Source organism: Panthera onca, chromosome E2 (genome assembly GCF_046562875.1).
Source record: "Panthera onca isolate mPanOnc1 chromosome E2, mPanOnc1 haplotype 2, whole genome shotgun sequence".
Classification (NCBI taxonomy): Eukaryota; Metazoa; Chordata; class Mammalia; order Carnivora; family Felidae; genus Panthera; species Panthera onca.
In genome coordinates, this window is record NC_138353.1 from 27,354,561 (window position 1) to 27,382,506 (window position 27,946).

Here is a 27,946-nt window from a genome sequence, read left to right on the forward strand (position 1 = left end):
GGGACCCTGACTGCCTGATGATGAGTCCTTACTGTGTCCTCCATGGCCCCTTTTTAATTTCCTCTGGATGACGGTTGTCACCACCTGTGCAGACAGGATGGGCCCAGGCCCGGCTGTGCGGGTGGGCTGCAGCACAGTGAGAGGCGGTCTGCCCTGCAAAGGCTACCGCTGTGTTCCTTCAACCCCAGAAAAGGGGGACCCCAGTGCTGCCCCGTGACTTTATGACTCAGCCCTGTTGCAGTGGCCTCAGCCTCATCCCCAAGGAAGGGTGTGACTACTGAGGGCAGGGTCCATCTTTGCATGGCTGTGCAGGCAACGCAGGTTTCCAGTGGGCAGATGCACCCTGTGGGTCATGGTGTGCACAGTGCTTGAGGGTGTGGCAAACACCAGCTCTCTTTTCCTTCTGGGCACAGGGCAGATTATCTTCCTTTGTCCCCTTTGAAACTGGGCACGGCCACATGACTGTATCTGGCCAAGACAACATGAGAGGAGATGTGTGTCACTGCCCAGTGGAAGCTTCAAGAGCTGGTGTGTGAGTCCCTCATGCTGTTTATTGAAAATGGTGCTATTTCAATATATGGCGTCTCAGCATGTCTGCGTGTACTACGTGTGGTGTTTCTGGGGATGTCCATGTGGCACTTTTTCTGGGGTATGGTATTGTGTGTGTGTGTGTGTGTGTGTGTGTGTGCACGGTATTTCTGGGTGGACATGTGACCAATCTAGTGTAACAAAAGCCAGCTGGCAAGAAGGCGGCTTCACCTGGACACAGATCTGTGTCCTCAGAAACCAGTAACAGGTGGGACAAGAGGAGTGGCTGCAGGGGCCTACGGAGGACAGCCATCCCTCATGAGGTCCCTCTCAGCCACTGCAGGCCCCGGATGGGGATTTGAGGAAGTTGGTCAAGGCCACCATGCAGCACCTGAGGGCTACATCAGCCTCGGGGCCCGTGGGGGGTATCCCTTCCTCTGAGTTGGGGCCCAGCCCGACTGCTGTCACTTTTCTGGATTTCCTAGGCAGAGCTGGAAGCTCCAAGACCCCAGACCCAGTTCCTGGTCGCATACAGCCCCAGGATTCAGCCCTGTGAGCCACAGGGGCCACCAGCCTCAGATCCAAAGCTCAGTCGAATGCCATCGTGTAAGATAGGTGGAGAAACAGAACCCCCAAGAGGCAAAGGAGCTTGCACAGAAACACCGCAAGTGAGAGCCTTCTGACTCCTCTCCGGACTCAGCTGCTACAGCCCGGCTCATCTGAGAATGCTACCAATGGAGGCCAGGAGACCACCCCCACTCCAGCCTGCAGGAGGGCCACCACCGGCCCCTGTTGCTTTTTTGGTTGGGGTGATGCTAAGTATAAGACCCCACCATCGTGGCTTCACCCCAAGACCCTTGGTGCTGATGGAGGCCCCCAAGAGCAGCAGGAGTGGGGGGTGTGGCGGACAAGCACTCACCTGCAGCTCGGTCTGGAAGAAGAACTTCTGTGGGCACTGTGAGCAGTCGTAGATCTTGTCTTCCTGCCCATGCACAGCAAAGATGTGCTGCTGCAACTTGTTGGCCTGGACAAAGACTGGACACAGACACAGCTGTCAGGGGCCAGACTCCGGGGACACCAGCCCAGCCGCCCGGAGCAGCCGCCCCCACACCATTCACAAGCAGGGATCACCCAACCATGGACACAGCCAGCCCAAAGCAGGCTGTTGGGAGCATCGCTGGCAGCTCCTAGAGGGGGCTCAAGCCAGTGGAGCTGAGCTCTGCCACTTACGGACTGTGCAACATTGGACAAATCACTTAACCTCTCTGGGCTTTATTTTCTCCTCTGAAAAACGAGGGTCATTAAACTCTGTAGCTTACTGGATGGCGGGGAGGATCAAATGGGCTAATACTTGCAAAAATGCTTAAAAGATGGCTTGGCACATAATTAGTCCAGGGAATGTCATTGCCACCACCGCCACCACCACCACCGTCATCATCATCATCAATCATCATTACTTGCCAGCAACTGTCTGTGGGCTCCTGACTCTAGCACAGGCCTGTAAGGCAGGACAACTGTTACCCCCGTTTTACAGAAGAGAAAACTGAGGTACTGGAAATGTTAAATGGCTTGTCCTAAGTCCCACTGCTAGCAAGTGGCAGAGCTCAGATTTGAATTAAATAAACTCAACACATTGTCTGGTACAAGAAGGTGCTCAATAAACACAAATTGCTATTCTTGTTGGGGTTGTTAGCAGCATCCTCACATCTCCACACAGGGGTCCCCGTGTCCTGGATCAGCAGACCTGGCAGCTGAGGCCCCTCGACGCCAGCCTCCACCCAGACTGCAGAGTGTGATGGCAACAGATGGGTGGGGGCTCCCGAGACTGAGGGGGAAGAGGCACCAGGGTGTTCTAAGACTTTCATGCACCCCAGAGAGGTGTGAGTGTGCAGGAACTTTCCCCATAGCAGAGCCCCTTCCTTAGGCCTGTCATGGAGCAGGTCACAGCTCCCGGTGACAACGGTCCGAGGCAGCCCTGGCCCTGGGCACACACAGGAGGTGGTCCTGAGGCAGCTGTGTGTCTGGGAGGTGAGCACTTCAGAAATCCCCTCCCGCCAGGCACCCTCCCCGGGGTGGGCTTCCTGCTGTGGCAGACAACAGATGTCGGGGGAGACAGGGGAAGGCCAGGGCTCCCCCACGCACACCGGCTGCCATCTGGGCAACAGGAGGGGGGATGGCCGAGCCCTTGAGACTCGCCTCAGGCTGGGACAGCCGCTCGCCTGGGCGGGCAGCCAGGCTGGGGGCTGGGGGCCAGGGGCTGGGGACTTGGCCAGCAGAGCTGCCCTTGACCCCTCTAGCCTGGAACACGGATGGAGCATGGACTGGGGCAGACCCAGGAGGAGGGGAAGCCAGGAGGTGTGTACAGAGAGAGCCCACTGTTCTGGACAGGCCTTCCAGCTCAGGGAGCTGAGCCGGGAGCCCACCGAGGGCAACACAGGGGTGAGGCTGAGCTGGAAAAAGCAGTTGTGCACAGAGGTGAGGGGTAGGCTAGGAAAGGGGGCCACTCAACCTGCCTAAGAGGAGGGGCCAGAGAGTAAAGCCTAGGAGGAGTGCCAGGGGGTGGGGTCAGCTCTGCATGGGGCAGGCAGGGTGATGGGCTGTGGGTCCCTTGGGGACTAAGTCTATGTCAAGGCAGGAGGATATGCTGAGGTCCAGCAATTAAAGGGCTACGCCCCTGGATCCCTCCCCCTCCCCCACTGGGCACACTTACCTGTGAAGCACACGGGACATTTAAAGGTGCCGCCCATGCCCTCGAAGCTGTGCTCAATGAGGTGACAGAGGAGCTTGGCTGGGGAGTCGAACATCTGGTTGCACAGCTTACACTCATGGTTGATGCCTTCCTCTGCAAGGAAAACCATGGCCAGTCAGTGACCCTACAAACCCCATCCTCTGGGCAAGAGCCCAAGGGCCTCCACTAGACCACAGGCCAGCCTCTCTCTGGTCCCCAGAACCAGGGCTGGTGTGGGGGCCATAGATTCCGAGACCCATCCCAGCTCCAGATGGTTCAACCCCGGAGGCTTATAGACCCCAGGGGCCAGCACCAAATATCTGGCTCTGGAAGGTATCCTGTGCTGTGATTTCTCTTGCTGGTCAGGCCAGAATGTGCACAGGCCACGACCCACAGCTCGAATCTCTCACCATGTCACAGTGGAGAGGTGCCTAGGATGAGGTCTGCACCAAGAAGGGAGTCCAACCAGAATTTTTAAAAATCCAATAGAATATTTACTGAGCATGTACCTCATGCCAGCAACTTTGAGCTGGGGCTTCTGTGGGGAGCTGAACAGGTAACACGCTTGCCCCCATTCCAATGGTGGGAGAGACAGATAACAAAGACGGCCAACACATAACAGCGTCAGGAGGTGACACGAGAACATGGGGAGCCTCCTAGGTGACAGTCAAGGGCAAAGGCCCTGAGGAGGGCCCGTGCTGGGCTGGCTTGCCAGCAGCAAGGAAGCCGTGGGCCTGAAGCCCGGAGGCCAGGACTGGGGTGGGGTGAAGTCAGAGGGGATGCAGGGATGCACATCACCCAGGGCCTTGCTGGCCACTGGGGGGCTCTGGATTTTACTGTGAGGGTTGAGCAGCCACTAGAAGTTATCGCTAAAACAACAACAAAATGCTCTTTTTTTAAAAGTTTGGAACAGGTGGCCTATGGACAGTGGCTGAGGGGCAAAAGGCAGACACCCTGTCCTTCTTCCAGATCAGAACATGGCTTCATCTCCCCACCTGGGAGCCTCTATGACTCAAACGCTCACTCAAAGGTGCCCGGGGAAGAGAGTGTGTCCGGAGCACCAGCTTCTCAACAGTTTCAAGGGGTGCAGAGTGGAGCTCTGGCACCTCGGCCCAGAGTCGGCAGAGCAGAATTCAAATCCTGGCTTCTCCACACTCTGCGGCCTGGGCATCAGTCCACTCAGAGTAAACGAGGGCACCCTGAGCCCCTGTCCCATGAGGCTGAGTGAGGATGGAAGGGGCCAGCATCTGCCACCAGGGGGACCCACGGGTCAGCAGGGGGTGTGGCGGGGAGCCACCCTGGCTTGAGGGTCACATCATCCAGGGTTGACCAAGCTCTGCACTCACTGCATGATCTTGGGCAAGTTACATAGCCTCTGTGTGCCTCAGTTTCCTCTTTTCTAAAAGACCTGGTCACTGCCTTCCTCACCGCTACACACCCGTGAGAACGGCCCAAATCCAGAACACTGATGACACCAAGTCCTGACAAAGATGTGGAGTGACAGGAATTCTCACCCACTGCTGCTTGGGAACGCAAAATGGCCCAGCCACTTTGGAGGACAGTTTGGCAGTTTGTCGCAAAACTAAACACACTCTTACTATATGATCCGGTAATCTTGCTCCTCGGTATTTAAAACCGGCACACAGATGTTTACGGCAACTTTATCCATAATTTTCAAGCCTTAGAAGCAACCAAGATGTCCTTCAGTTGGTGAATGGACACATAACCTGTGCTACATCCAGATGATGGGTTATTATTCAGCGCTAAAATGAAATGAAGATACAGAGGAATCTTCAATGCATACGACTAAGTGAAAGAAGCCAATCTGAGAAGGCTAGATACACTGTACGATTCCAACTATTCTGGAAAAGGCAAAACAATGAGGACAAGAAAATGATCAGTGGTCGCCTATGGTGGGGGCCAAGATGCACAGGCAGAGAACAGAGAATTTCTGGGCAGGGGAAGCGCTCTGTGATATTACAATAATATAATAATATATAATAATATATAATATAATATATTATATAATAATAATAATAATAACATGTCATTGTACGTTTGTCCAAACCCATAGAATGTGCCACCCCATGAGTGAATGGTCACAGAAACTATAGACTTTAGGTGATTACGATGTTTCACTGAAGGTTCACCTTGGCAAAAAACACACGGACCTGGTCATTCTGGCGAGTGACACTGATAGTGGGAGGACAGGCAGGAAATATAAGGGACATCTGTATCTTCCTTAAATTTATTTTTTAAAAGTTTATTTATTTGTTTTGAGAAAGAGAGAGGGTGCAATTGGGGGAAGGGCAGAGAAAGAGAATCCCCAGCAGGCTCGGCATTATCAGTGCACAGCCCAACGCAGGGCCCGAACTCACAAACCGTGAGAGCATGACCTGAGCCCAAATCAAGAGTGGGAAGTTCAACCAACTGAGCCACCCGGGCGCCCCCTCTCAATTTTATTGTAAACTTAAAACTGCTCTAAAAAGTAAAAGTCTTCCAAAAAATGTCAACTCTCCCCCCGCCAAAATAGTCTTCTTCTTATGGTTAATGTGTCAATTAAATAAGTTAATACGTGAAGTGGGATTTTTGACCAGCCCCTGGCACACAGCAAGTGCTCAATAAGTGTTTGTTGTCAGGTACGCCAGTATCAGTGAGTATTATCTGGGACAGCCGAGGACACAGGCTCCCTCTCGGGCTCCCCCAGGGAACCAGCCTCACCAAAGGTGCCAGGTGCTCTGATTTGCCCTCAAAGGCAAGAATTAGGTAGCAGAGGGGCTCTGCCAGTGGCAAGGCAGGAACACAGATGGGCTGAGGCTCCCAGCGAGTCCCTGGGTCCCCAGGCCCTGGCAGGGGCTGGCAGGGACAGCATGCATCCCCCTGGCCCCCGGGGCACCCCCCGCAGAGGCACACAGACACACGTGCGTGTGCAGGTGGGCCTGCCCCACATAGCCCACTGGCTGGAATCTACCGGGTGTTTGTCGTGCCCCTGGAGCCCCAGCAACTAGGCCACATGCACCCGACAGAGATTCAGGCAGATCTTCCATTTATACTGGCAGAAAAGGAATTCATTGACAAGTTTGGGGACACGGGGCAGGCTCAGCACGCTTGCCACATAGGCTCCACTCACGTCTTCCACTTCCCTTGGGGAGACTTTCATCATAATTAGAGATGGCCTCCTGTGTGGGGGCTGCCTCAGAAGGCCCCCAACATCCCCCCACCCCAACATCCCCTCCACCCCAGCACTGAGAAGCACAAACAATGCTTCTCAGTGCCCGGCACAAAGTAAGGAATGAATGAAGGAATGAGAGATACCACCCTTGTAGATGGCCTCCCTGTTAGAATGTGGACACCTTTTGGACATTAATAAGGCAGACAGTATGTGAAATAACAACTGTACAGAGATTTCTGTTACAGTTTATAATATAACTTAAGTTTAAACTTGTAACATAAATTAACCCTGCTTGGTGGTAAAACCACATTTTCTAGGGAAGGGAATTAGACCACTTGCTAAGGTAACAGAGCCAACTGGGAATGGTTCTCTGAACAGGATACAAAGCCCTCCCTATCTGTATGGATTCCACCTGCACACCACCTCCAGGCAGCCTCCCCTGACTATGCCAGCATGCACAGCTGCACCAGCCTGGGCACGGTGACCCTGGATTCATCTAACCATATCCTATGAGTCTTTCTGATCCTGGCAAGTAAGTGATGGGCACAGATCATGGCTTCTCCTCCTCCAGCCCCCAAAACATCAGGCCCTGTCTGGGTCTACAGAAGGGGCTTGGGAAATGCTCACAGAGGAGAGATGCCCCTGGCTGGGCCCTCTTCCCCCCGTCCAGCCAGAGCCAGCTCCCCAGGCTGGGATGGCTAAAGAGGATTTACTGCTCTCTGCCGAGCGGGGCCTTTATCCACTTGGCTGTGAATGGAGACGTGCCGTCTGATGCACAAACACCAAGAGGACAAAGAAGGCTCCTGCAACTTATAAATCAGAGAAATCATGTCTGACAGTCACTTTCCGTTCTCCGAGTGCCGGGCAATTCATCAGCCGGTCCCCTCTGATTCATAGACGCAGCTACACCCCGCACCCACGTTCATAAATATGTGCACAGTCAGGCAGGCCTGGAGCCGCAAACCGGTTCCAGGCCCTAAACAGCTGCCATTTAAGCAAATCACACCCCCAAACCAGTGTCGATGTGAGGTTGTGGGCTAATTAGATCAAGCGCCCGATAGACACAACTGTGTGCCACTGCTCCCTTTCCTCGCTCCGCCCCCCCACCCCTATGTTAAAGAGAGTCAGACCTGGGGAGACGGGGCGATGGAGGGAAAATAAAACAAGCAGAAAGTGAAAGCAGAGTGAAAAATAAGGAAGCCGGAGGGGTTCCCACAGACCTGAGAATCTCTGTCACTCGGGTCAGGCCTTCTGGTTTGCAAGCCTTCTTTCTGAAGGACGAGGCCCTCTCCCCACCAGAGGGGGTTGGAGATGCTCCCTGGGGTGTCCATAATGTGTACCTCTGCCTAAAAAGCCATCCAGGAAAATGGGGGGCGGGGAGCTGCCCTAGTTAGTGTGCAAACACTCCTCTGCGTGCCGGTGACCCAATACGAGCCAGCCCACGGATATTGACAGGATCGGCTGCCACCATGGTTCTTACCGCACTGACGCTGACAACCTCTCGCTCTGTCCCAAGTCATGGGGTCCGCAGAGAGCGGCACCCACCGAGAATAACTTTCCTGAATTATATTAGATCACAGAGCCTCAGCAGACACCTTGGAGCAGGATGACAAAGCTGTCTGGGAGCCTGCAGGCCCCTCCGCCCCGGCGCGGGGGCTGAAGGGTTTTGTGAGTTAAGACGCAAAATCACTTCCTCTCTTTTCTATTCTTTTTTTTTTATATAGCACATGACAGGCATCCATAAGAGAGACCCACACAACTCCAGTGAATTATGCAGCCCTGCTCATTTGTAAAGTGAAATGCAGATTTTGCCTGCTCGCTGTGCCAGATCTTTCCTCCTAGTCCCCGTAAGTCGTGGCTGGCACGGGGAATCTATTGATTTATTATGATTTTTTAAAAAATAAAAATAAATAAAAACCCAAGCTGCCAAAGAAACAATCCAGCAAGCACGAAAATCCCAGAGTTCCCCCCACCCAATGCTCTTTTTATTTTTTTTCCCTCTGCTCAGGAATAATAAGTGTTAATTTTACACTTCATTTCTCAAAAAAATAATAGGATGTGCTTTTGCTTAAAACCAAGTCAGCCTGCTGGAACCTTTCAGGCTGAAACTGTGTCAGCCCAAAAGAGGAGCAGAGGGCTTTGTGGAAGGGCATCGTGCCGAGATGATAGCTCCCTGTAATGTCCTCGGTACCGACTTTTGTCTCCAAAAGCATTTGATCCTGGCAGACACATACTTATTTCCATACAGGTCTTGGGGGAAGCCAGGAGGAGAGAGAGCTGATTATCAGAATCCTGAAGGTGAAACTCAGGTGGGCCCCACTGATGTCAAAGGCAGGCCTGGGCACACATTCGGAGGCCATAATTTGCTGCCTGGGAGGGAGGGGCAGCAGGCTGCGGCGGGGAGTGGACAGGGCATTGTTCTCGGGCTCTAGTGCGCTGAGTGTGACCCGCTCCCGCCATATCGCTGGGCCTTGCCTGGGCCTTCTCTGAGCAGGGACCGCACTCGGGAAAGCTGACCCAGGAGTGGTATCATTACGCATAGACCCCTCTGAGAGGACAGGACCAGCGACGGCCACCTGTGTTGACAGGGGGCATAATTAGCCACCTCCATTCAGGAAGCAGCAATTAAGGACACAAAAGTGAGCACCAGAAACACTTGACTTTGAGTCGCAGTTCCAGTCATTCGCTGTGTGTACTTGGGTAAGTTACCTAACCTCTCTGAGCTTCAGCTGCTTCTGCTAGAAAATGGGAAGCATCATCACAGGGTTTTTGGAAGGCTGCCAAACAGGCTTCTTCTGCCACAGGATGTCTGCCCTCGGACAAAACTCTCTTCCCCCAGACCACCTTCTTGTCCTCCTTCCCTCACTGCATTCAGAAGTCTGCTTAAATGCTACCTCCTCCCAGAGGCTGTTCTGGATGCCCCCGGCTAAAGCAGCATATACCCACATCCTTTCCGGCACCTCTCACACCTTTAACCTCCTTCACGGTGCTTACCACCACTGAACATAAACATATCAGAGTTGATTGTTGTGTTTTTTTTAACTACTTTACTCTCTCTCCACCCCCCCTCGCACATCTTATGAGCGTGCACATATACACGGAGTAATCCAAGTTCCGAGAGGGATATTTTGCTCATTGCTATGTTATCAGTGCCTAGAACAGGGCCTGGCACACAGCAGGTGCTCAACAAATAGCAAGTGAACGATTTGTGTAAAGCACTTAATACAGTGCTTGGAACACGGGTAAGGTTGCTGGTGAACGCTACTTACCACACAGCAATGGGCCCCCAACTCGTAGGACTGGTGGCTTATAAAATCTGTGCTTGCCTTCAGAAACCTGCAGTTCAGATCCCCACAAAATGGACTGCTCCGGGACTGCAAGCATGGAGGGTCTCCTTCAATGAACAGAAAAGGGGCAGTGCCCCCACCAGCCAAGTGACAAAGCTGGGGGTGGGGTCATGTGGTCACCCCAAGCAGCCCTCTATTCCTTTAGAAAATACCAAATTGGGCCTGGGATTTGAGACCTGGGACCCAGCAAGCCACCTTCTGCTCCTTGATCATCCAGAATTTTTGACTGAGAAGGAGGAGAGACAGACGTAGCCTCCCAGTCTCCACGTTTGGGCCTGGTAGCCCCCTTGTCGGCAGCAGCTCCAGGTGGCAGGATTTCCGGAACTTACCCCAGGTAAGCAGGGGAGGCAGCGCCCACAGTGACAGCATGGGCCAGTCCAAGGCTGCAGCACTGCCCCTGCAACAGCATTTCTGGGAGTGGAAGGAAGGCAGGGGACTGCCTCGCGGAGCTGAAATCCTCTATTCCCAGCTCTGGTAATAAATTCACCAGCCTTCAATTCTATCCCAAGGATCAAGTCAAGTAAAGACCCCTGAGAACCAGGGGCCCGATCAGACACACACGGGGCACACGGAGATAAGGAAGGGGAAGAACAAGGAGCCCAGCATTCATCCAGGTAAATGAGCAGCTAGAGGGGGACCCCGGGAGAGGACCCCTCTGATGCTGCCCTAATAAATAACCAACGCCAAACAGGAAAGAGAAACATAGGCCAATGGGGGACACAGTCCTTTGTTCTCTGTAAGGAACAAAGAGCTTTGGGTAGAATAGAAGAGGGCATAGACTAATATCTGGGCAGCCAGATCAGGCTGTTTACCTATTGATTTGTTATTAAATGCCACAGGGAAATGAACCAAGGCAGACTGTAAGGGAAAGGAGAGGGGGGATATCTGACCTGGGAGTTGGCAAGGGGCAAAGAGGGAAACAGGGTCTGAGGATAAGCCAGAGGCCAGGCAGAAATCAGGGAGCATGGAAGTGAGGGCAAGGGCTGATCGTGGGACCCCCAACACCTTAGGCCCTGGCTGCCCTGAGTATCTACAACCCTGATAAGGAGGGCGTAGTCCCCCAGACCTGCAGCTGTGGCACCCCCTGGGAGCTGGTTAGAAATGCAGGACTCAGGCTCCACTCCAGACCTGCAGAATGAGAATCTGCCTTTTAAAAGTGCTCTGGCAATTAGGGCACACATTCAAGTTTGAGGAGCACTGAGCTCTATCCAAGGCTTTTGGGGATGCCTATCTCCTTGGAAGCCTGATGTCATGAAGCTGTGTGTTCCTAGTGATCGCTTTTCTCAAGATTGTATGCTTCAGTCTCTAAAAAGGAGGAAAGTTTTCTCTAGTCACTTGTTGTCCACATTTTACAGAAGACAGAGAAATACATCCACAGTGGGAAACCGTCCCTCTCCTATTATCACAGCCGGAATGAGAATGGTGTGGGGTATCTTTGGAGGGGCTGTTGGAGACACTGGGGGTGGTGTCTGACATTCCACTGAGGACTCTGGTGGCCCCGCTGCCCCACACCCCAAATGCTGGGCTGCTTAGGGCCCCCCATCACTGAAGAGCACTCAGCTATTGTTGGAAGGTAAGCCCCACCACGGCTGCCCCCACGCCGGGCCCCCATTTTCCTAATTAATCCTGCAGGATGGGTTGTGCCCTTCCTCCTCCCCTCGGGGGCACCTTCCCAGGCCTCGATGGCCAGGAGGGACCCATCTCGTGGTCCCCTGTGTTTCAGAGAGGCTTATAAATGAGTTCTGGCAGCCTGAACCAGGGCCCCACGGGGGACCCAGAGCCTCTTCAAAACAGAGCCTTGACAATTAGGCAGTCTGAGTTTTGAAAGGCTTGGGATTGATGGCGTGGACAGTAAAAATATCACCTGGGGAGCTGGGTGTAGTCCTCTGAGGGTTGCCTGAGGTCAGTTGCCATGGCAACGGAGAATGAGCTCAACCTTGTAACTGACCCTTATCTTTTTTTGATCTGTGGGCCACTTGGGGCCAAGGCTTGAAATCAACTGGAAAATAATCCGGTCACATATCAGAGAGAAAACTATTTATACTTATTTACCCAGGTATCCACCAACATCCCCGTTCGGTGATGATGAGGACGCCACAATAAACCGATATCGCACGTCCAAACGGAGGCTAACGGACCGCAGGAGAGAGGGGAAGACTGAATCCCCCACCTCAGCAGGATGCAGCTCCATCCACGTGTGGGCAGGTGCTCACCGTGGGAAGGGTTCTCGTCCCCCGGCCCCTCACATCACTCCTGCCGGAAGCTCTGGGCCCTCTTGTAGGCCAGCATCCGGTGGACATCCACCAGAGGAGTCAGACTCTGATTTCTTCCCTCATCTGCTGTTCAGGCGTGTCGGTCCAGCCTGGCTTGATCACTAGGCTGCTTGGCTTTATTTCAGGGTCGGATGAGACTCTCCTCTTCCAGAGGCACCTTCCCAGCCGAGAGGCTGCAAAGAGATGCCAGCCAGGCAGGTGTGCATCGGGGAGGTGTGCACGTAGGGTTTAGGGGAGGCAGGCTGACAGGAGGGACAGCTTCAGGCCCTCCCTCCTGGTCCCACACCCCGGGAAGGCCTGGCTGGCTCAGACACCCCCACACTCACCCCGGGGTTCCCATGGTAAGACAGCCATCTGGCCAAGGCCCGTCTCTAGGACACTGCTATCCTAAGTTACAAGTACTCGCACACTCTCTTCTCCTCTGAAACTCAAGTCAGAAGACTCCAGACGGTTCCCTGACTGACTGCTCCCAAGAGCCACGTCACATGAATGTTAGTGAGGGGTCAGTTAAGCTTGAGGATGATTCTGGGTAAACGCCCCTTGAGCTCTGCCATCACTGCAAACAGGACATCTCAACAGACTGCCCCCCGCTCACCCCTGTTCCATCAAGACGAGCTTCTTTGGAATGGAGGGGAAAACATGGCTGAGAACCGGGCAGCCTGTAGGCTATTCCTGGCTCTGCCTCAGACTCCATAGGGTGAGTGGGCTAAGCACGTTCCCTGCGCCCCTCAGTCTTCTCGCCTGTGAAATGGGGAGAAAGTCATCTCCTCACAGGGCTGTTATGAAGAGGGAGTGAGAACAAGATGAAGAATACTGATCATAGCACTATTGCCACAACTGTGGTTACTTTGGACAGGATTCTGCCCCGAGGCTCTACGTCCAAAGCCTGTCATGCGGCGTGCACTGTGGGGGTCACCAGCACAGTGGAGCCCACCCCTGGAAAATGTTTAAAGAGCCCAGACATGGCATCTGGCTTGTTGCAGGTCCTCAATCCATGTCACGTCCACCTGGCAATGCCTCTGTGTCAATTCTCCTTGTCTCCATCCTCCTCCACCTCTTCCCCACTCCCCATACTTGTGATGGCAAAAGTTGTATCCATTTCCCCACCCTTTCTTCAACTGTGGCTCTCTGCAGCTTCCTACTTCCGGCCACAGGAGTGGACTCCTCTCCCCACTCCCACCCCCACCATGCTCCTGCAACCACCGTTTCTTACTTCTTCACGGTTCCTCTCCTTGTTCCTCTCCCTTAAAACTCAGTGGGATTTCCATAGAGGTCCCAACCAAGGCTGGGGACGAGGGTGTGACAGGTTCATGTGTCCCCTGCCCCGGCCTTGGCCTGTACAGGGGGGCTCCACATGAGCACCGTACCCGTGCTCCAAGAATCTCGAATAGAGATCTGTGATGGAGGGAGTCTCCTTCCAACTTCATGACTTGCTTCCACACTGCCAAGGAAGCCTGCCCCGGAGATGCCAGCGGTCCCTGGCGGTTCATGAGAAAACGCACCACCTTTGCCAACAGCTCTGCTTGCAACTTGGGTGATGACAAAGCCATGGGTCCCTCAGCAGTCTGAGCCACCTGGAATCTTTAGGACACGGTGACTAGTTGTCTTTGGTGAAAACAAACTCACCAACCAGGCCCTGGACAGGTCACACCAAGAGACACCTATCTCAGCTGCATAACGGAAAGAGAGTGAATGATCAAATCAACCACAGTGAATGATCAGTGGGTCTCACCGGGGACTAAAGTTCCACAGATTCTAAACTTCTAGAACTCAACACTTTAGGGGCTCGAAACATCCTGCTGATGAAGACATTCCACTGCCGTCCTCACACAGCCCCCCCCCCACCTGAAAAACACAAAAGCCCTAGGAAAATGAAGGACCTGCTGCATCCCCTAGGTGCCCACTAAGTGAAAACAAGGAACCAAACACCTACTGATGTGTATCCCTGATCTTCAGATTCACGTTTTCCACAACAAGGTGACTGCTTAAAAGTCCCTCATGTTAATAATCCTCAGATTAACGGCCTCTAATAACATGCAATTAACGTGACAGGCAGGCTGCAAAACCCTTACTGTCACCGACCCAGCCAGGGACACGTGGATTACCTCTGCTTTTACTACAAGGGTTTTCTCTGCTGCTGACATCATTTCCCCCTACCCATATCATGTTTCTAAAGTCAGCAACAGGGGCGCCTGGGTGGCTCAGTCGGTTAAGCGTCCGACTTCAGCCAGGTCACGATCTCGCGGTCCGTGAGTTCGAGCCCCGCGTCGGGCTCTGGGCTGATGGCTCAGAGACTGGAGCCTGCTTCCAATTCTGTGTCTCCCTCTCTCTCTGCCCCTCCCCCGTTCATGCTCTGTCTCTCTCTGTCTCAAAAATAAATAAACATTAAAAAAAAATAAAGTCAGCAACAGCAATGTGTCAAAAAAAACCCCCAAAAAACAAAAAAACAAGCAGCTATCCACGGCACACCCATGTAGAATGCAGGTAGCACCATTTCTTCAAAAGTTTTCCAACCAGGGAGACACAGATCTGTCCCTGCAGCTCCTAACAAGTTAAAGCTCAGACCAGAAACAGTAATTCACCACTACTTCCTCCCCTCTGACTGCACTAATTGGACACGGGGCATCCCTACTCCTCAGCAACATTCTGAGCAACGATAAATGACAAGACTAGACTGGCTTCTAGGGCAAAGTTATAAAACGTATGCACCTGCTAGATCTGCACAGTCCAATACGGTCATTGCTAGCCAAGTGTGGCTACTTAAGTCTCAATTAATTAAACTTAAATAAAGTTAAAAATGCAGTTCCACATTTCAGGTGCTCAACAGCAATGTGGCTAGTGGCTACTGATTTGGACAGCACGGAATGTTTCCATCACGGCAGAAAGTTCTACCGGACAGTGCTGTGCTAGAATGCATTCAGCTTAAGGGTAAGGGCTCTCCTGGTGTTGTTCAGCACTGTAGTCCCGAGCCTACCACAGCGCGTGGCACACAGCAGGTGCTTAAGAAATGTTTATGGAATTGTGGTATACGTGTTTCGAAACGTTTTAAAGAATGCTTCATTCCTTTTACTGGTTAGCACTTGCTGGGATTGCTCTTCATGGAAAACTGCCCAGATGTGAGCCTCTCTGACCTTTGACTTAAACCTCCAACCCAATAATTATGGGGCAACTCTGCCCGGGGCAGATAAGAATATGGTGAATGCAGGGAACATTCAAGAGTAATGAAATTTCTCTGAAGGGGCATAATCCAAATAATTGGGTAACTTTGGACCAATAGGTTCTAAAGTAGATCAGTAACAATTGGGTCACTAGCTAGTCTAGAAGCCCACTGGCTACACGAATGGGCCACCTCTCACTGAGCTCCCTGAGAGGTTTCGGGATGTCAGCAAACAGGACACCTGCTAGAGGTCAAGGCCAAGAAGAGAGATCAACAGGTCAGGATTTCCCACCTTTAAACTGGCTTAGCCCTGTTGCTTGTGAAGGAAGTAAATGCTTGCATTTGTAATGCTTAGCTAAGTGGTTTGTGTGGTTTCTTATTCTGCTTCTGCTGGCTACGTCTCAAAGAACCACGGGTTTGGCATGACCCAAGTAAAATGAAAATTGAACTAAAATTGAAAAGTCAAATGCAACATGGAATAAATGAATACATTCAAATCAATGATACATCCTTCAAGTTGTCACCTGATCCCAACCATAACACCAGCACTGAGCCTACTCTGAGGGAGAATTTCTTCCTTCAGTTTGGCTCAAAAGCCAGGAGGCAGAGCAAAACTTAGAGCCACACGCCCGGCCCTCCAAGGCGGTTTCTGGGGTCACGCTTTCTTGTGTCCACTCTAGTCTCCAGTCCCTCTCCCTAACCAGCAATCAAAATAGCACCTTCTTGAGGGCTGAGGGCTGCCATCTTGCTTTCTTCCTTCAACACACCCAGGACTGAGACTAAACAAGGCCTACTAGATGCCTCAAGCCCATAGTCAACATGAACTTACTGATTTATTCAGCTCCCAGAGTTGAGTTCTCCCAGATGGTTGTCTAGGATGGCTTGGGCCCGGCACCCAGAGACCAGATGAGGGGGGTCTGCCAACTCGGGGCAGCTTAGACTCCACAGCCAGCTCTGTCCATCCCCTGGCTGTGCCTCTGCCCAGCCACCACCAGGCCTCTGAAATCTGGGGCCCACTCACATCCCACTTACCATTCCTAGCCCAAGGAGGCAGTTCATGGACAGCCATGGACAGGCCCCCACCCTGCACCCACAGAGGACCAGGAGACAAGCAGCCTAAGCCTAGAGGAGGGGGCAGGCTGCCTGGGGGGAGGCTGGAATGGGTGGAGCAGCCCCCATGCAGCCCTCCACTCTCCATGCTGGCTCAGCGAGCAGAATGGCTCCCATTAGCTGGGACGCAATGCAAGCAGTCGAGACCCACGCGCTGTGACAGGAGAAGGCCCTTCCCTACAACTCTGGGGTTGGCTGGCACTTGCCTTTTGCCTTCTTGGGAAACGGCAGCTTCATATACCTTCATGAAAAAGTACATCTAACACCTGGCAATTCACCCTTTGCTGCCTACCTCCTGGCCCCACCTCTCTATGCCTGCTCTCATCTCCCAATCTTCCTCCAGCACACACTGACCAGACGGAGAATACCCTCCAGGCTCTGTGGTCATCATTTCACTCTCTTCCTCGAGAGCCTGCAGTGGCTCCCATTCTCCCACAGTAAAGCTACATCCTTCCGCCACACCTAACCAGCACCCTTGCTTTCAGCCACACCTACTCCCTCCTGCCCCACTGGCTTCCTCAGTCCCAGGACCTTGCTCATTCCTGGCTCTACACCTTTATTCAAACAAGTCTCGGTGCTTTGCCTCTATCCTTCCAACCACTATCTGAGAGACAGTCCTGTGCTGGCATTCAAGGCTCTGGTTCCAGATGCACCTAACGCTATCCAGAGTTACATGAAATAAAAGGCATCTTTCAAAAATTCTCTCTGCTTAAGGGAACTGGACTTTCTGTCATTTGCAACCTAAATGGTCCTACCTAATAAATTCTCTGTGGAAAAAAAGCATTTACTCATCTGTTGTTACTAATAGGTCCAGACAAACATGAGGTGCTCAATAAGTGCTAACAGTTCGATTGGTTAATAGATTCACACCCCCGACCCCACGGCTCGGGACCCCATCCTGGGCATTCAGGCGGGGGGGTTCCAGTGCTCAATGCTGTCCCAGACACAGGAGCTCAGACACGTGGCCCTGGGGCCACAGTCCCCCTAATGTGTTGGATGGTGACAAATAGGACTGAGTCAGCCCTGTGATTCCCCACCCCAAGCAAAATGCTATTCTCAGGGCTGGACCCGGGCCCTTGCTTGGGTACTCACGGCCTTCAGTGCATGGAGAGAAGCACAGCCTCAGGGTCAGGGTTCAAATCCCCCTCCCGCCCCGACCAGCTGTGGCATCTTGGGTCACTGGCTGTCCCCCAAGATGTAAAATGAGAACTGTCACAGTGCCTACCTCATCGGACTGCTGTGGGGTAAGCGGGCCTCAAAGCCTCAGTGCCGTTGTCACCACTGTCACTGTTACTGACTCTGCGCCAGGCACCGGGTGAGGCACTGGGTTGACAGGTCAGTGAGATGCTGTCTGTGGCCCCCAAGTTGCCTAGAGGTGAGAAACCTGGGAGGCCGGGTAAAGGGATATGCTGGGTGTGACAATGTGTGTGACAGTACTGTCACCCAGAAGCTCTGAAAATACCCCAAACTAGACCCTTAAGGACACCCAGGGTGGGCGCAGCAGAGCTCTAGGGAGGACAGATGGTGGGAGGCCCCTGTGGATGAAGGAACCAGCAGGCACCGGGTGCCCAGCAGCCCAGCTGGGCCTATACCAGAGCCCTTGGTCTCTGGGCACCACAGCCTTGCTGACCCAGGGCCCAGGACACAGGAGCCACTCCACTGGAGGGCAGGCAGAAGGGCCAAGGCCCGGTGCGAGGACTCAGGGTCCCTGCTGTCATTGTGAGGGTTGGCCTGGCAGGCTGACACCTCTGACCCCATGGGGCATGACCAGGAGATGGACACACACACACACACACACACACACACACACACACTCCTCTAGAACCCATTTTGAGGTCCTGCAAATTAAAAGAATTTCTCAGTACAGAATCTCTCAGTGGCCCCAATCCCATCCACAATATCAACCTTAGATTCTGGGTAGGGAGGCACCCAAGATGATTTCTCTGTCTCTACTTCATGCTTTAATCATGCCCTGAATGCACAAGGGCTTGAACTTAATGGACATTTAGAAACCAGAAGCCAGATTCTAGTGAATTACCTTGAATTCCAGTTCCAAAATCGAGAGCATGTCTTGGCTTCCCCAGCCAAGGACAGTGCATGGCCCTATCCTAGCCTCCCTCTGGACGACTCCCTTCTCCTTGTCCAGAGTTGAGAAAAGCAGAAATCCCAGGTACCTGCAGAGGGCTGTGTATGTGTTGCTGGGGCTGGGATCCAGCCTGAAAATGGGGGTCCAGGTGGCCTTCTGTCCAGTTCACAACAGAGGATACCTTATGCCTCCCCACAGGCTGAGCCCTCCCCAGAAATGCCCACTGTGCCTTCCTGCCAACAGAGAGATGCCTTTAGAGTACCACTTATACTCCCACCTCAACAGAAACATGTCTTGCCCTCCTGCCCTCATCTCCAGCCCGATAGGGAACCTCTACTCTTCTGCACCCCAAAACTATCCTTCCTGCCCTTGGCATACTCACACCTACTCAGCACCTCTCTCTCACACAGCCGAGGCACTACACAGTGCCCAGCAAGGTGGCCAGCACAGGGTGGGAACTCTATGGAGTTCCACAGAACTCCATGGAAGGGAGCTCTCTAGAGATAAACAATATTTAGTCCCTGCCCACAGGACCAGGTACCGGGGACAAACACCAAGAGGACATGTATAGCTTTACCCCATCAGTCTCCCACCTCACATACAACTAAAGTGGAAATAAAACCAGGTACTCGACTCAATCCTATTGGGGTGTTTCTTAAAAAGAGGGACTGTGTGTAACTCCAAGTGTGTGTGCCTTTTGGAAGAACTGGTGGCAGCCTACACAGGAAGGCAGTAGAGGGTCCTCTCCGGCCAGCAGGGCAGGCTGCTCTCTGTAGCTCAGTAGGACCAGACAAGGCGGCCTGCAAAGCACTGATTTGCAAGCAACCATCAGCCACTATTACAATAATATCATCATTATTCTTCAGTCACACTCATTCTGGCTTGGCTGGATTTTCTAGTTTTCCTGCAATAAGCATGGGCAGCTTTTGAAATCATTACAAGAACAGCTTTCGTTAAAAAAAAAAAAAAAAAAAAAATTTAAGCTACTGATTCACGATGAAGACAATGGCAGCAATGACAGCACGCCCTCTCTGGTGTCCCTGTGGAGAAGGCGAGGTGGCTGGACCGGAGATCTCCATGGCCCCACTCCCTTGCTCTGGGGTTCTTCCCATCAGAGGCTCTGGGTGGCAGCAGCATATGCCACACTTGGCTTCTCGCTGCCTGCCCGTCCCTGCCGGGTCCCCACCTCTGTCCCTGTCACCTGGGCTCAGTTCTGGCATCTGTCAAGTGGGATGGACAGGCCACTTTGCAGGTCTGGGCTCTGCCACTGTGTGTCCTGGAAGGTCACCTCTTGTGTGTCCCTGTCTCCCCTTCTGTCAAATGGGGATGGAGTTATGATCCATGGGCATGTATCACCTCCCGGGCCCTCACGGGCACCAGCTACAAAGCGTGGTTGGGAAGGTGCTCTGGGAAGGTATGAGTGACCGTCCATTCCCACACCGGGTGTCCGGCCGCGTGTGGGCTGGCGGGATTTGTTGCAGGCTCGCGGCTCAGAGGCAAGCGGAACATGCCTGACAGGACCCACGACCGCAAGAGCAGAGGCCAGGAGCTGCGGGGGGATGGAAAGTGAGGTTCCGAGTGGGGGAGAGAGGTCAGGGAGGCCATGACCCCCCGTGAGGAGGTTGGCGTGTGGCGGCCCCACCACCAGCCCAGACGTTCTCAGCCAGCACTGCCTCCGACTGGGTCCAGGCAGGGCCCGGCCCACGGCGGGAGGCAGCAGCTCCAACGGCTTGACAGGCCAGATGCAGTGTGCCCGGATCCGCACCCTCCTCGAGATTGGAGATGACAGGCTCCGGAGGCCGGGAGGAGCTGGGTCACAGGAGACTTGGCAACGAGAAGGGCGGGAGGAGCATCTGGGCTCACAGGACCTGGAGGCCCTCACCCTCTGGAGGGCCCAGCGAGGGGCTCTCCCCTCAACCCCTCAACCCCTCAAGCCTTGAAGTGAGACCTAAGTGCTCCTGGGCCGAGGCTGGGGTCCCACTGCCGCCCCTTCCCATGCCACCGGCTTCCAAAGAGACGGCAGAAGGTGGTCCAAAGACCCAATATTTGTATTTCGCATGCTAATTTGACATAGAGGAGTGGGCATGGGGGAGTGTTTATAATCAGCACTCCAATAAGCCCGCAAATGACGCCAGTATTTTATAAGCTTGTTAGAAACAAATCACCCCTCAGCTGATATTTACTTACTGATGAATCATAAAAGGGCTCAGTACACAAAGGGTACATCCAAAAAGAATGTCTTTCTCCAGTCCCGTCTTCCGCAAGAATGCCGGGAGCCTGAGCCCGCTGTCCCCCGGCACCTGTCCCCAGCACCCCCCACTCCTGCCAGCTTCCCTGGGGTGGCAAATCATTGGCACTTGCCCCCATTCCATGCCCCTCCCCTGCCCCCACCCATCAACTGGCCTAATCGGAGGCTCGATCGGGCGCTCCGGAGGCAGCTCTGTCCTTCTGCCGCCCCCGGAGTCCTCTGCGGGAGCAGATCCAATCCAGCTAATTTGCATAATGATGAAGCCCTCCAGTGCGGGCTGGGTCTTAGGAGGGTTGGGAAGAAATATGCCCTGTCCTTTGGAGAGGCACACAGAAGGCTCGGTGCAGCCCGGGAGGAATGGGGCGCCTGGCAGGTGGGCGGGCGCGGTGAGGAACCGGCAGCTGGCCCGCCAAGGACAGCTCAGCTCTGTTGCCCGCTGAGCCTGTGTCCAGCTGGCCCAGCGAAGGAAGCACTGCCCAGGGCTGTAAACCAGCAGGAAGGAGGTTCAGAGTGCCAGCTCCAGACTCAGGCCGGACAGACCCAGGTCACAGCGACCGCCACTCATGGGCTGGCTGACCTTGGGCAAGCCACTGACCTCTCTCTCTGAGTCTCAGTCGGGCCAGACAAGGCAGCCCGTGGATTCCAAAGCGCTGCTAGAAGGCAGTAACCATCAGCCATTATTTTAGTAACATCATCATCCCTCCATTTGTTTATTGAGCAAATGCCAGGTATCGTGCTAGGAAACCCGGGAGACACAGGGACACATATCCTGCCTTTAAATCACCTCTGGTGGCAAAACCATTCTGCAGGTCCAAAGGTGAGGGAGTGTGGAAAGGGGGCGCGTGGGAGCTACTGGAGGACCATCAGGTTCTGCTTCTTAGTCTGGAGGCGTCCAGTTCCTGAAAACTCATCAAGCTGAACGTCTATGATTTGTGCATTTTTCTGGACATACATCATACTTCAGTAAAGTTTTTAAAAAACCTCATCTACTCGAAGAGATCAGACAGGTGTGTACCTAACACCAGGTGGGAAAGATCAGCTCTTTTAAGAGGGGTGGATAAAATATTAGGGGTGGGAATTGGGGCAACACCAACAGGGAAGAAATTCCTTCTATGCGAGATGAGGTTCACTTTGGCACACGTCTGGCGTGTAGTGGGTGCTCAACAGATACTTGCCGAAAGAATGAGTGAGTGACAAATGACTTCCTGGAGGAGGCAGTCTTGGAGGAACAGGTTCAGATAAAGAAGCAGGGAGGGCATTCGGCAGGGCACCGTCTCCAGAGGCAATGGCTCTGGAGCAGCTTTGCTCCAGTGACAAATATTCACTGGGCGAGGTGCCACCTGCCCCAGCGATCCCGGGCATGGGGCGTCTGCCTTTGACGGGCTCACAGTCTGACGGGAGCCAGACATCCAAGAAGCAGTTCTAGGGGGATCAGATCCTTCTCCTGTTTTGCAAGTACTGACTGGGCGTCCAAGTGCAGAGTATAGTGCTGGGCACTGGTGATACGCAGGTGAAAAGGATGTCAGGGCCCCTGACCTCACAGTGCTTACTGCCTCTTGCAAGAAAGTGGTTTTTTAAAAAGTCCAGTGTGAATAACATATCAAATCTAAAGCTGAGCAGCTTTACACAGAGTTAGTCACTAATCATCACAGCCATGCTATGAGGCTGGTGCTATTTTCATTCCCATTTTACAGATGATGAAATTGACAATGAAGTTAAGCAACTCATCCAAGGTCACAGCGCTTACCGATGAGACTGGCACAGGGCTTATCCTGTGCCATGTAACATGTAACATAGCGCTTACCCTCAGCACCGTCTCTGGGTGCTAGTCAAGGAACCAAAGATGACCTTCCCCCTTGGCCTCTACAGAACATTTTATGCCCATGTTGCTTTCACAGCCCTGGAAGTAAGCTGAATGGAGGCACCATTCTTAGACCCATTTTACAGATGGGAACACTGGTTTTCGAAGTATTGGGCCACAAAAGGTGGTGACAATGGAAGTAAACCCCAGGGCTTCAATTCCTTGTCCGTGCACTTTCCCCTATCCGATGCTGTTGGGCGGGTCAATGAGGTTGTCCAGAAGAGAGGGGCCGGGCCGCCTTGGCAGGGGCCAGCCCAGCATGCTCAGATGCCCCGTGTGCAAGCTGGGGCCCTGGACCCCACAGGACCACCCCATCTCGTCGACCCTGCTCAGAGCCTGCAAGCTACGTGGGCATCATTCCCAGCCCTGCCCACCATGCACCAGCCAGGGGGACCCCCATTCCACCCACTCACTGCCTGCAGCCCCAATGAGAAAAGCAATCACAGCTGGAGCAATGGTTCATGCTGTAACAATTCTCCAAAGCTGCCTGTGAGCAGACATCGCTGCTTTAGATGGCGATTTTTCAGTTTGGGGTGCAAAATTATTTTCCATGGCACACGGGGAGTGGGCAGAATGGATTTGCCTGTGTGGAGCTGAGGTCCTGCATCCCAAGCAAGCCTGTACAGACGCTGGCCATGACTGTGCTCACCGAGCCTCAGCTGCTACAGCTCTGAGCTAGGACAGGAGGACTAATAATTATTACCATTTACTAAGTGCTGACTATGTGCCAGGCATTATGCTAAACACTTTCCATCTGGGATGAGCTCATAAAATCTCTAAGAGGAGATAACAGTAAGTGATGGAGCCCAGGCATTCCAGCCACAGAGCTGTGTTCTTAACCCCTGGGCTGCACTAACTTCCTTACCATTATTAATTATTACCATTGGTAATAGAGGGATAAAGGCAATTAAATTCAATACTTAATTTCGGTTATGTGCAAAAGCATAGAGCCGGGTGTTAGGAATATAAGCACGACTAAGAACTAAACTATCTACGGGAAGTTTCAAATTATTACACCCACCAATACAGCAGTCTTCTCACTGAGATTGTCCTTTTAAGTTTTTTTTTTTTAGTGTTTACTTATTTATTTTGAGGGGGTGGGCAGAGAGAGAGGAAATCAGAATTCCAAGCAGGCTCCATGCTGAGCATGGAACCTGACGTGGGGCTCGATCCCACAACCACGAGATCATGACCTGAGCCAAAATCCAGAGTGAGACACTTAACCAGTTGAGCTACCCAGGCGCCCCTTCACTGAGATTATTATTTTTTTAATATAATTTATTGTCAGTTTGGTTCCCACACAACACCCAGTGCTCATCCCAACAGGTGCCCTCCTCCGTGCCCATCATCCACTTTCCCCTCTCCTCCACTCCCCCATCAACCCTCAGTTTGTTCTCAGTATCTAAGAGTCTCTTATGGTTTGCCTCCCTCCCTCTCTAACTTTTTTTTTCCCTTCCCTTCCCCCATGGTCTTCTGTTAAGTTTCTCAGGATCCACATATGAGTGAAAACATATGGTATCTGTCTTTCTCTGCCTGACTTATTTCACTTAGCATAACACTCTCCAGTTCCATCCACGTTGCTGCAAATGGCAAGCCTTCATTCTTTTTCATTGCCAAGTAGTATTCCATCATATATATAAACCACATCTTCTTTATCCATTCGTCAGTTGATGGGACATTTAGGCTCTTTCCATAATCTGGCTATTGTTGAAAGTGCTGCTATAAACATTGGGGTACAAGTGCCCCTGTGCATCAGCACTCCTGTATCCCTGGGGTAAACTCCTAGCAGTGTTATTGCTGGGTCATAGGGTAGATCTATTTTCAATTTTTTGAGCACCCTCCACACTAGTGCTGCTGCTCAGGAAAACAGTGTGGAGGTCACTGAGATTGTTTTTAATGATCAAGCCCTTGACCAGCCCATAGTAAGTCCACAGCATGTCTCTTTTGACTAAGTTAAAAAAAAAAAAAAAAAAAAAAGGATTTTTTTTCAGGTCATATTTTCCTTCCCTACTGGCTATCTTCCATTCCACTTCAAACCATGCCCCCTAACTAATAAGCACACACCCACTCAAACAGTTACTTCCCCACTTTAAACGGTGACCCTTTAATGAAGAAACCACTGGCAGAGTGACCTGGGGTAAATTGCTCTCCTTCTCTGAGTGCAGAGCCCTCATTTGTGAATGAGGTCCCTCAGGGTCTAGAATATTAGGGCTAAGGGCGAGTCCCCACTCTAATTGTGAAAGCCTTTATCAGACAGTTGGAGGATATAAAGGATATATATAAGCCTGTGAGAATTTCCTTCAAAATTTCAAGATTCAAACCCAAGGGCCAGAAAGAAATACTCATAACGAACACACAGTAGCAACTCGAGAAATGTTTCTTTGGAAGCTCAGGATGTCGGGAGTACACAGAAGTAAATGCCAAAGCTGATAGGCTGTGGGAAAATGCTAAATGTTAATGCTTCTGGAATATTCCCTGCAGTTCCTACCACTCCCTGCTGTTTATATCCATAACCCCACCCTCATCTGCCTGATCTTCAAAGGCAACTGCGTTTGTGACTTCTGTTCAAGAAAATTCATGCTTCGAAGGCAAGAGGGAGGAAAGAGCATATTTGTAACTGCGAGGCATGAATGCCTGATGCCTATAAAGCTGTGTGACTTTAGGAAAATCACCTAACTTCTCTGAGACTCCGTTTCCTTACTACCAATAGGTGGGCACACATCTGTATCTACTTGATGTTCTTTCCAAGAAAAAAATCAACCAGCTTCCCGGCACTCCCAGCACCCTTAAGAAAATTATGAAGGTTGGGGGAACCAACAGAGACCTGTATCAGTCAGGGTAGGAAGGGAAACATGGTGGTAACAAGAAACCCCAAAGCTCAAGGGCTGCAAACAACCAAGGGCTGCAAACAACAAAGGTTTATTTCCCATTCACCCTTTACGTCCATGGCAGGGGGCTCTGCTCATGGAAATCACACAGGCCCCTAAGGTAGGTGAGCCCCTTCATCTCTGATGTTGACATCTGCTGGGCCTAAGGAAAAGACAGGACTCTGAAATGTGTCACCCTGGCAGTTCAGTTCAGTGCTCCTGCCTGGAACTGACACAGACTACCTCCACTCGCGGCTCTCTGGGCAGAATTAGCCACCAGGCCCCACTAAAGACAAAGGGGCCAGGCTGCGGAATCCTACCACATGGCAGAGAAGACACTACCCCCTGCCTCGTTCACAAGAGCAACGAGGCTCACAAGGGAAATCCAAGAATCTCCAGACAGGAGTCAGGAGTATAAGAAATAAAATGCAACCTGAAAACCCTCCATGGTGACCAAGCCTCTCAGAGAAAACGTTCCAGCTCACCAAGGCCCAGGATTTGGAGGGGCGAGAAGCCCATACCACGCTCTCTGTCTCCCCGGGTCTGCTCCAGCGTGGCGAGTGGGCCCCGACAGAGAGTCTCCAGTCCCCACGCCCTCTCCTGAAGGCAGAGGTGATACGCTCCTTCCGGCCACCCGGCTCTCCACAGAGCACACCAGGTAAATGCCATGTGCTGTCCTGGGGCTTTCCGCAAAAGTCGCTCTTGACGATAATGGCTTTAGGAGGCTATGCAGCCGCACGCCTGGCATCTAAAACGTCGTCAGAGGCCAGGTGTTGCATCTCTAATTAGGATGGGGATTTTTTTCACCCCACACAGAATTTACATAATTGGGAAGGAGGTTACAAGGAGGACCCTCCCCGCCAATTGTGCGTTTTCCAGGCCCTCCTTCCACTTCCCCTCGCACACTTCAAATTTAAGGGAGAAATGAATCGATTTGAATTTTTTGAAATTAATTATCATCATCGCCATGGAAAATATATCCGCTGCCTTCCTCCGGGAGTTCGGGGTGGGGGGTGATCTCCTGTGGAGAGGAGCCCTGGGAGGTGATACGCGGGCCCTCCAGTCGTACTCTTAAAGAAAACCCTTGCCTCACCCTGCCTCACCCGGCCGGTTCTCAGAGCACCTCCCAATTTGGTCTGAGCATTCTTCAGAATTTTTTTAGCAACCAAAATTAATGCTTTAAAATGTCACTTGCTACAGTAAAATTTATCAACATTATTATATACCATAGAAACTGCCATCCCAGACAAATGCACGACATTAAAATTTGGTCTAGAGCTCCCCAGAGGAAACGTTTGCTGCAATTTGTATAACAGTTTATATATTTATGCTATTTAATGGTACAAAGCAATAATTATGACTTCATTCACTGATAAGCAACGGCATTCCATAAATCTGATGCGGATTTAGAACATGCCGGCTCTGACACCAGCACACTAGTTGTAAATTATGTTGCCGTTAAAAAAAAAAATCCAAGCAAATATGAAGGAGCAGCGGGAAACTAATAATGCATCTCCAGCTGTTCCAGTTAACCTGCAAATGTGGCCATCTGCACCTCGGGAGAAAGAGAAGGGGAAGGAGACGGGAAGGCGGAGCAGAGAAAAGGGAGAGGGGGAAGTAGGCGCCTTCTGGAAGCACAAAGCGTTCCCCTGACATCCAACCAATGACCTTGCTCCTCGCGACGTGGCAAACTGCGCCCAGATCGGGAAAAGTTCCCCAAGAGTGGAGGGTCCCCTCTCCGCTGCTCCTCTGACACTCACACCCAGCCCCACATGCTTGTCCCCTCCACAAAAATACGTCTCTGGGGTCATCTTTCCTTTCTCTGCCCTTGCAGGAGGCCGGGCTTCCACCTCTGAGTTCCTATTTCTTCCTGTAGCACCAGCCTGACCAGGCAGCTTCCTGGACAACTTTTTTCATTTCATTTCTTCTTTTTTTTTTTTTTTTTAACACTTCTTCATGAACCCATCTTGCGTTGTTAAGAAAAGGCGGGGAGGGGGGAGGGCGGCAGGAGAAGAAGTCATTATTGGCATAGATGTGTGCCCGCTTCACGTGGTCCACCCTGGAGTCACAGGCACAAAGGTTCACACTAGCAAAAAAGATTAAAAAAAGCCTGCAGGTGACAGGTCTGGTGCCCAGTGACCACCGGCCGGGCTTCCGAGGGCTGGGGCATCGTCAGTGGCTCTCAGCCTGCCCAGAGAATGGCAGGCAGCAGAAGCAGCTCTTCGAGCCATGGAAGGTTGACCCACCCATGCCCTGCCCCGGCCGGGCCCACTCCAAGCTCCCCCCACAGAGGTTGGCTGAGGGAGACCCAACCAACTAGCATCTCACCCTCTTCTCCACGTCTAAGCATGTACCAGCTGACAAGGAACATGCACTGCGCACTTGTGGGCTGAACACTTCACAGGATTCCCTCATCAAATCCCCCTAACAGCCCTTTGCACTGGATACTGAATCATCCCCATTTTACAGATAAGAACATTGAGTCATGCAGAGAATATTATAACTTGCCCAAGATCACCCCAGATAGTGAACTATGCTGAAGAACCATAAGGTTTAGGGACGCCCGGGT

General features: G+C 52.3%; 1 protein-coding gene across 4 annotated transcripts in view; it reads right to left on the reverse strand.

The window, feature by feature from the left end:
- The window catches only part of ZNF423 (zinc finger protein 423), a 333,582-nt gene that overhangs the window by 26,805 nt on the left and 278,831 nt on the right, over positions 1-27,946 (reverse strand). For 3 of the 4 annotated variants that reach the window (XM_060650812.3, XM_060650814.3, XM_078438614.2), the window contains 2 exons: positions 3,239-3,370; positions 1,448-1,563 (listed from right to left, as the gene is read on the reverse strand). In XM_060650812.3, coding sequence (XP_060506795.1) covers positions 1,448-1,563; positions 3,239-3,370 — 248 coding nt within the window. Of the gene's footprint in view, positions 1-1,447; positions 1,564-3,238; positions 3,371-27,946 lie in introns of those variants that run through there. The other variant, XR_009615389.3, reaches the window with a different exon arrangement.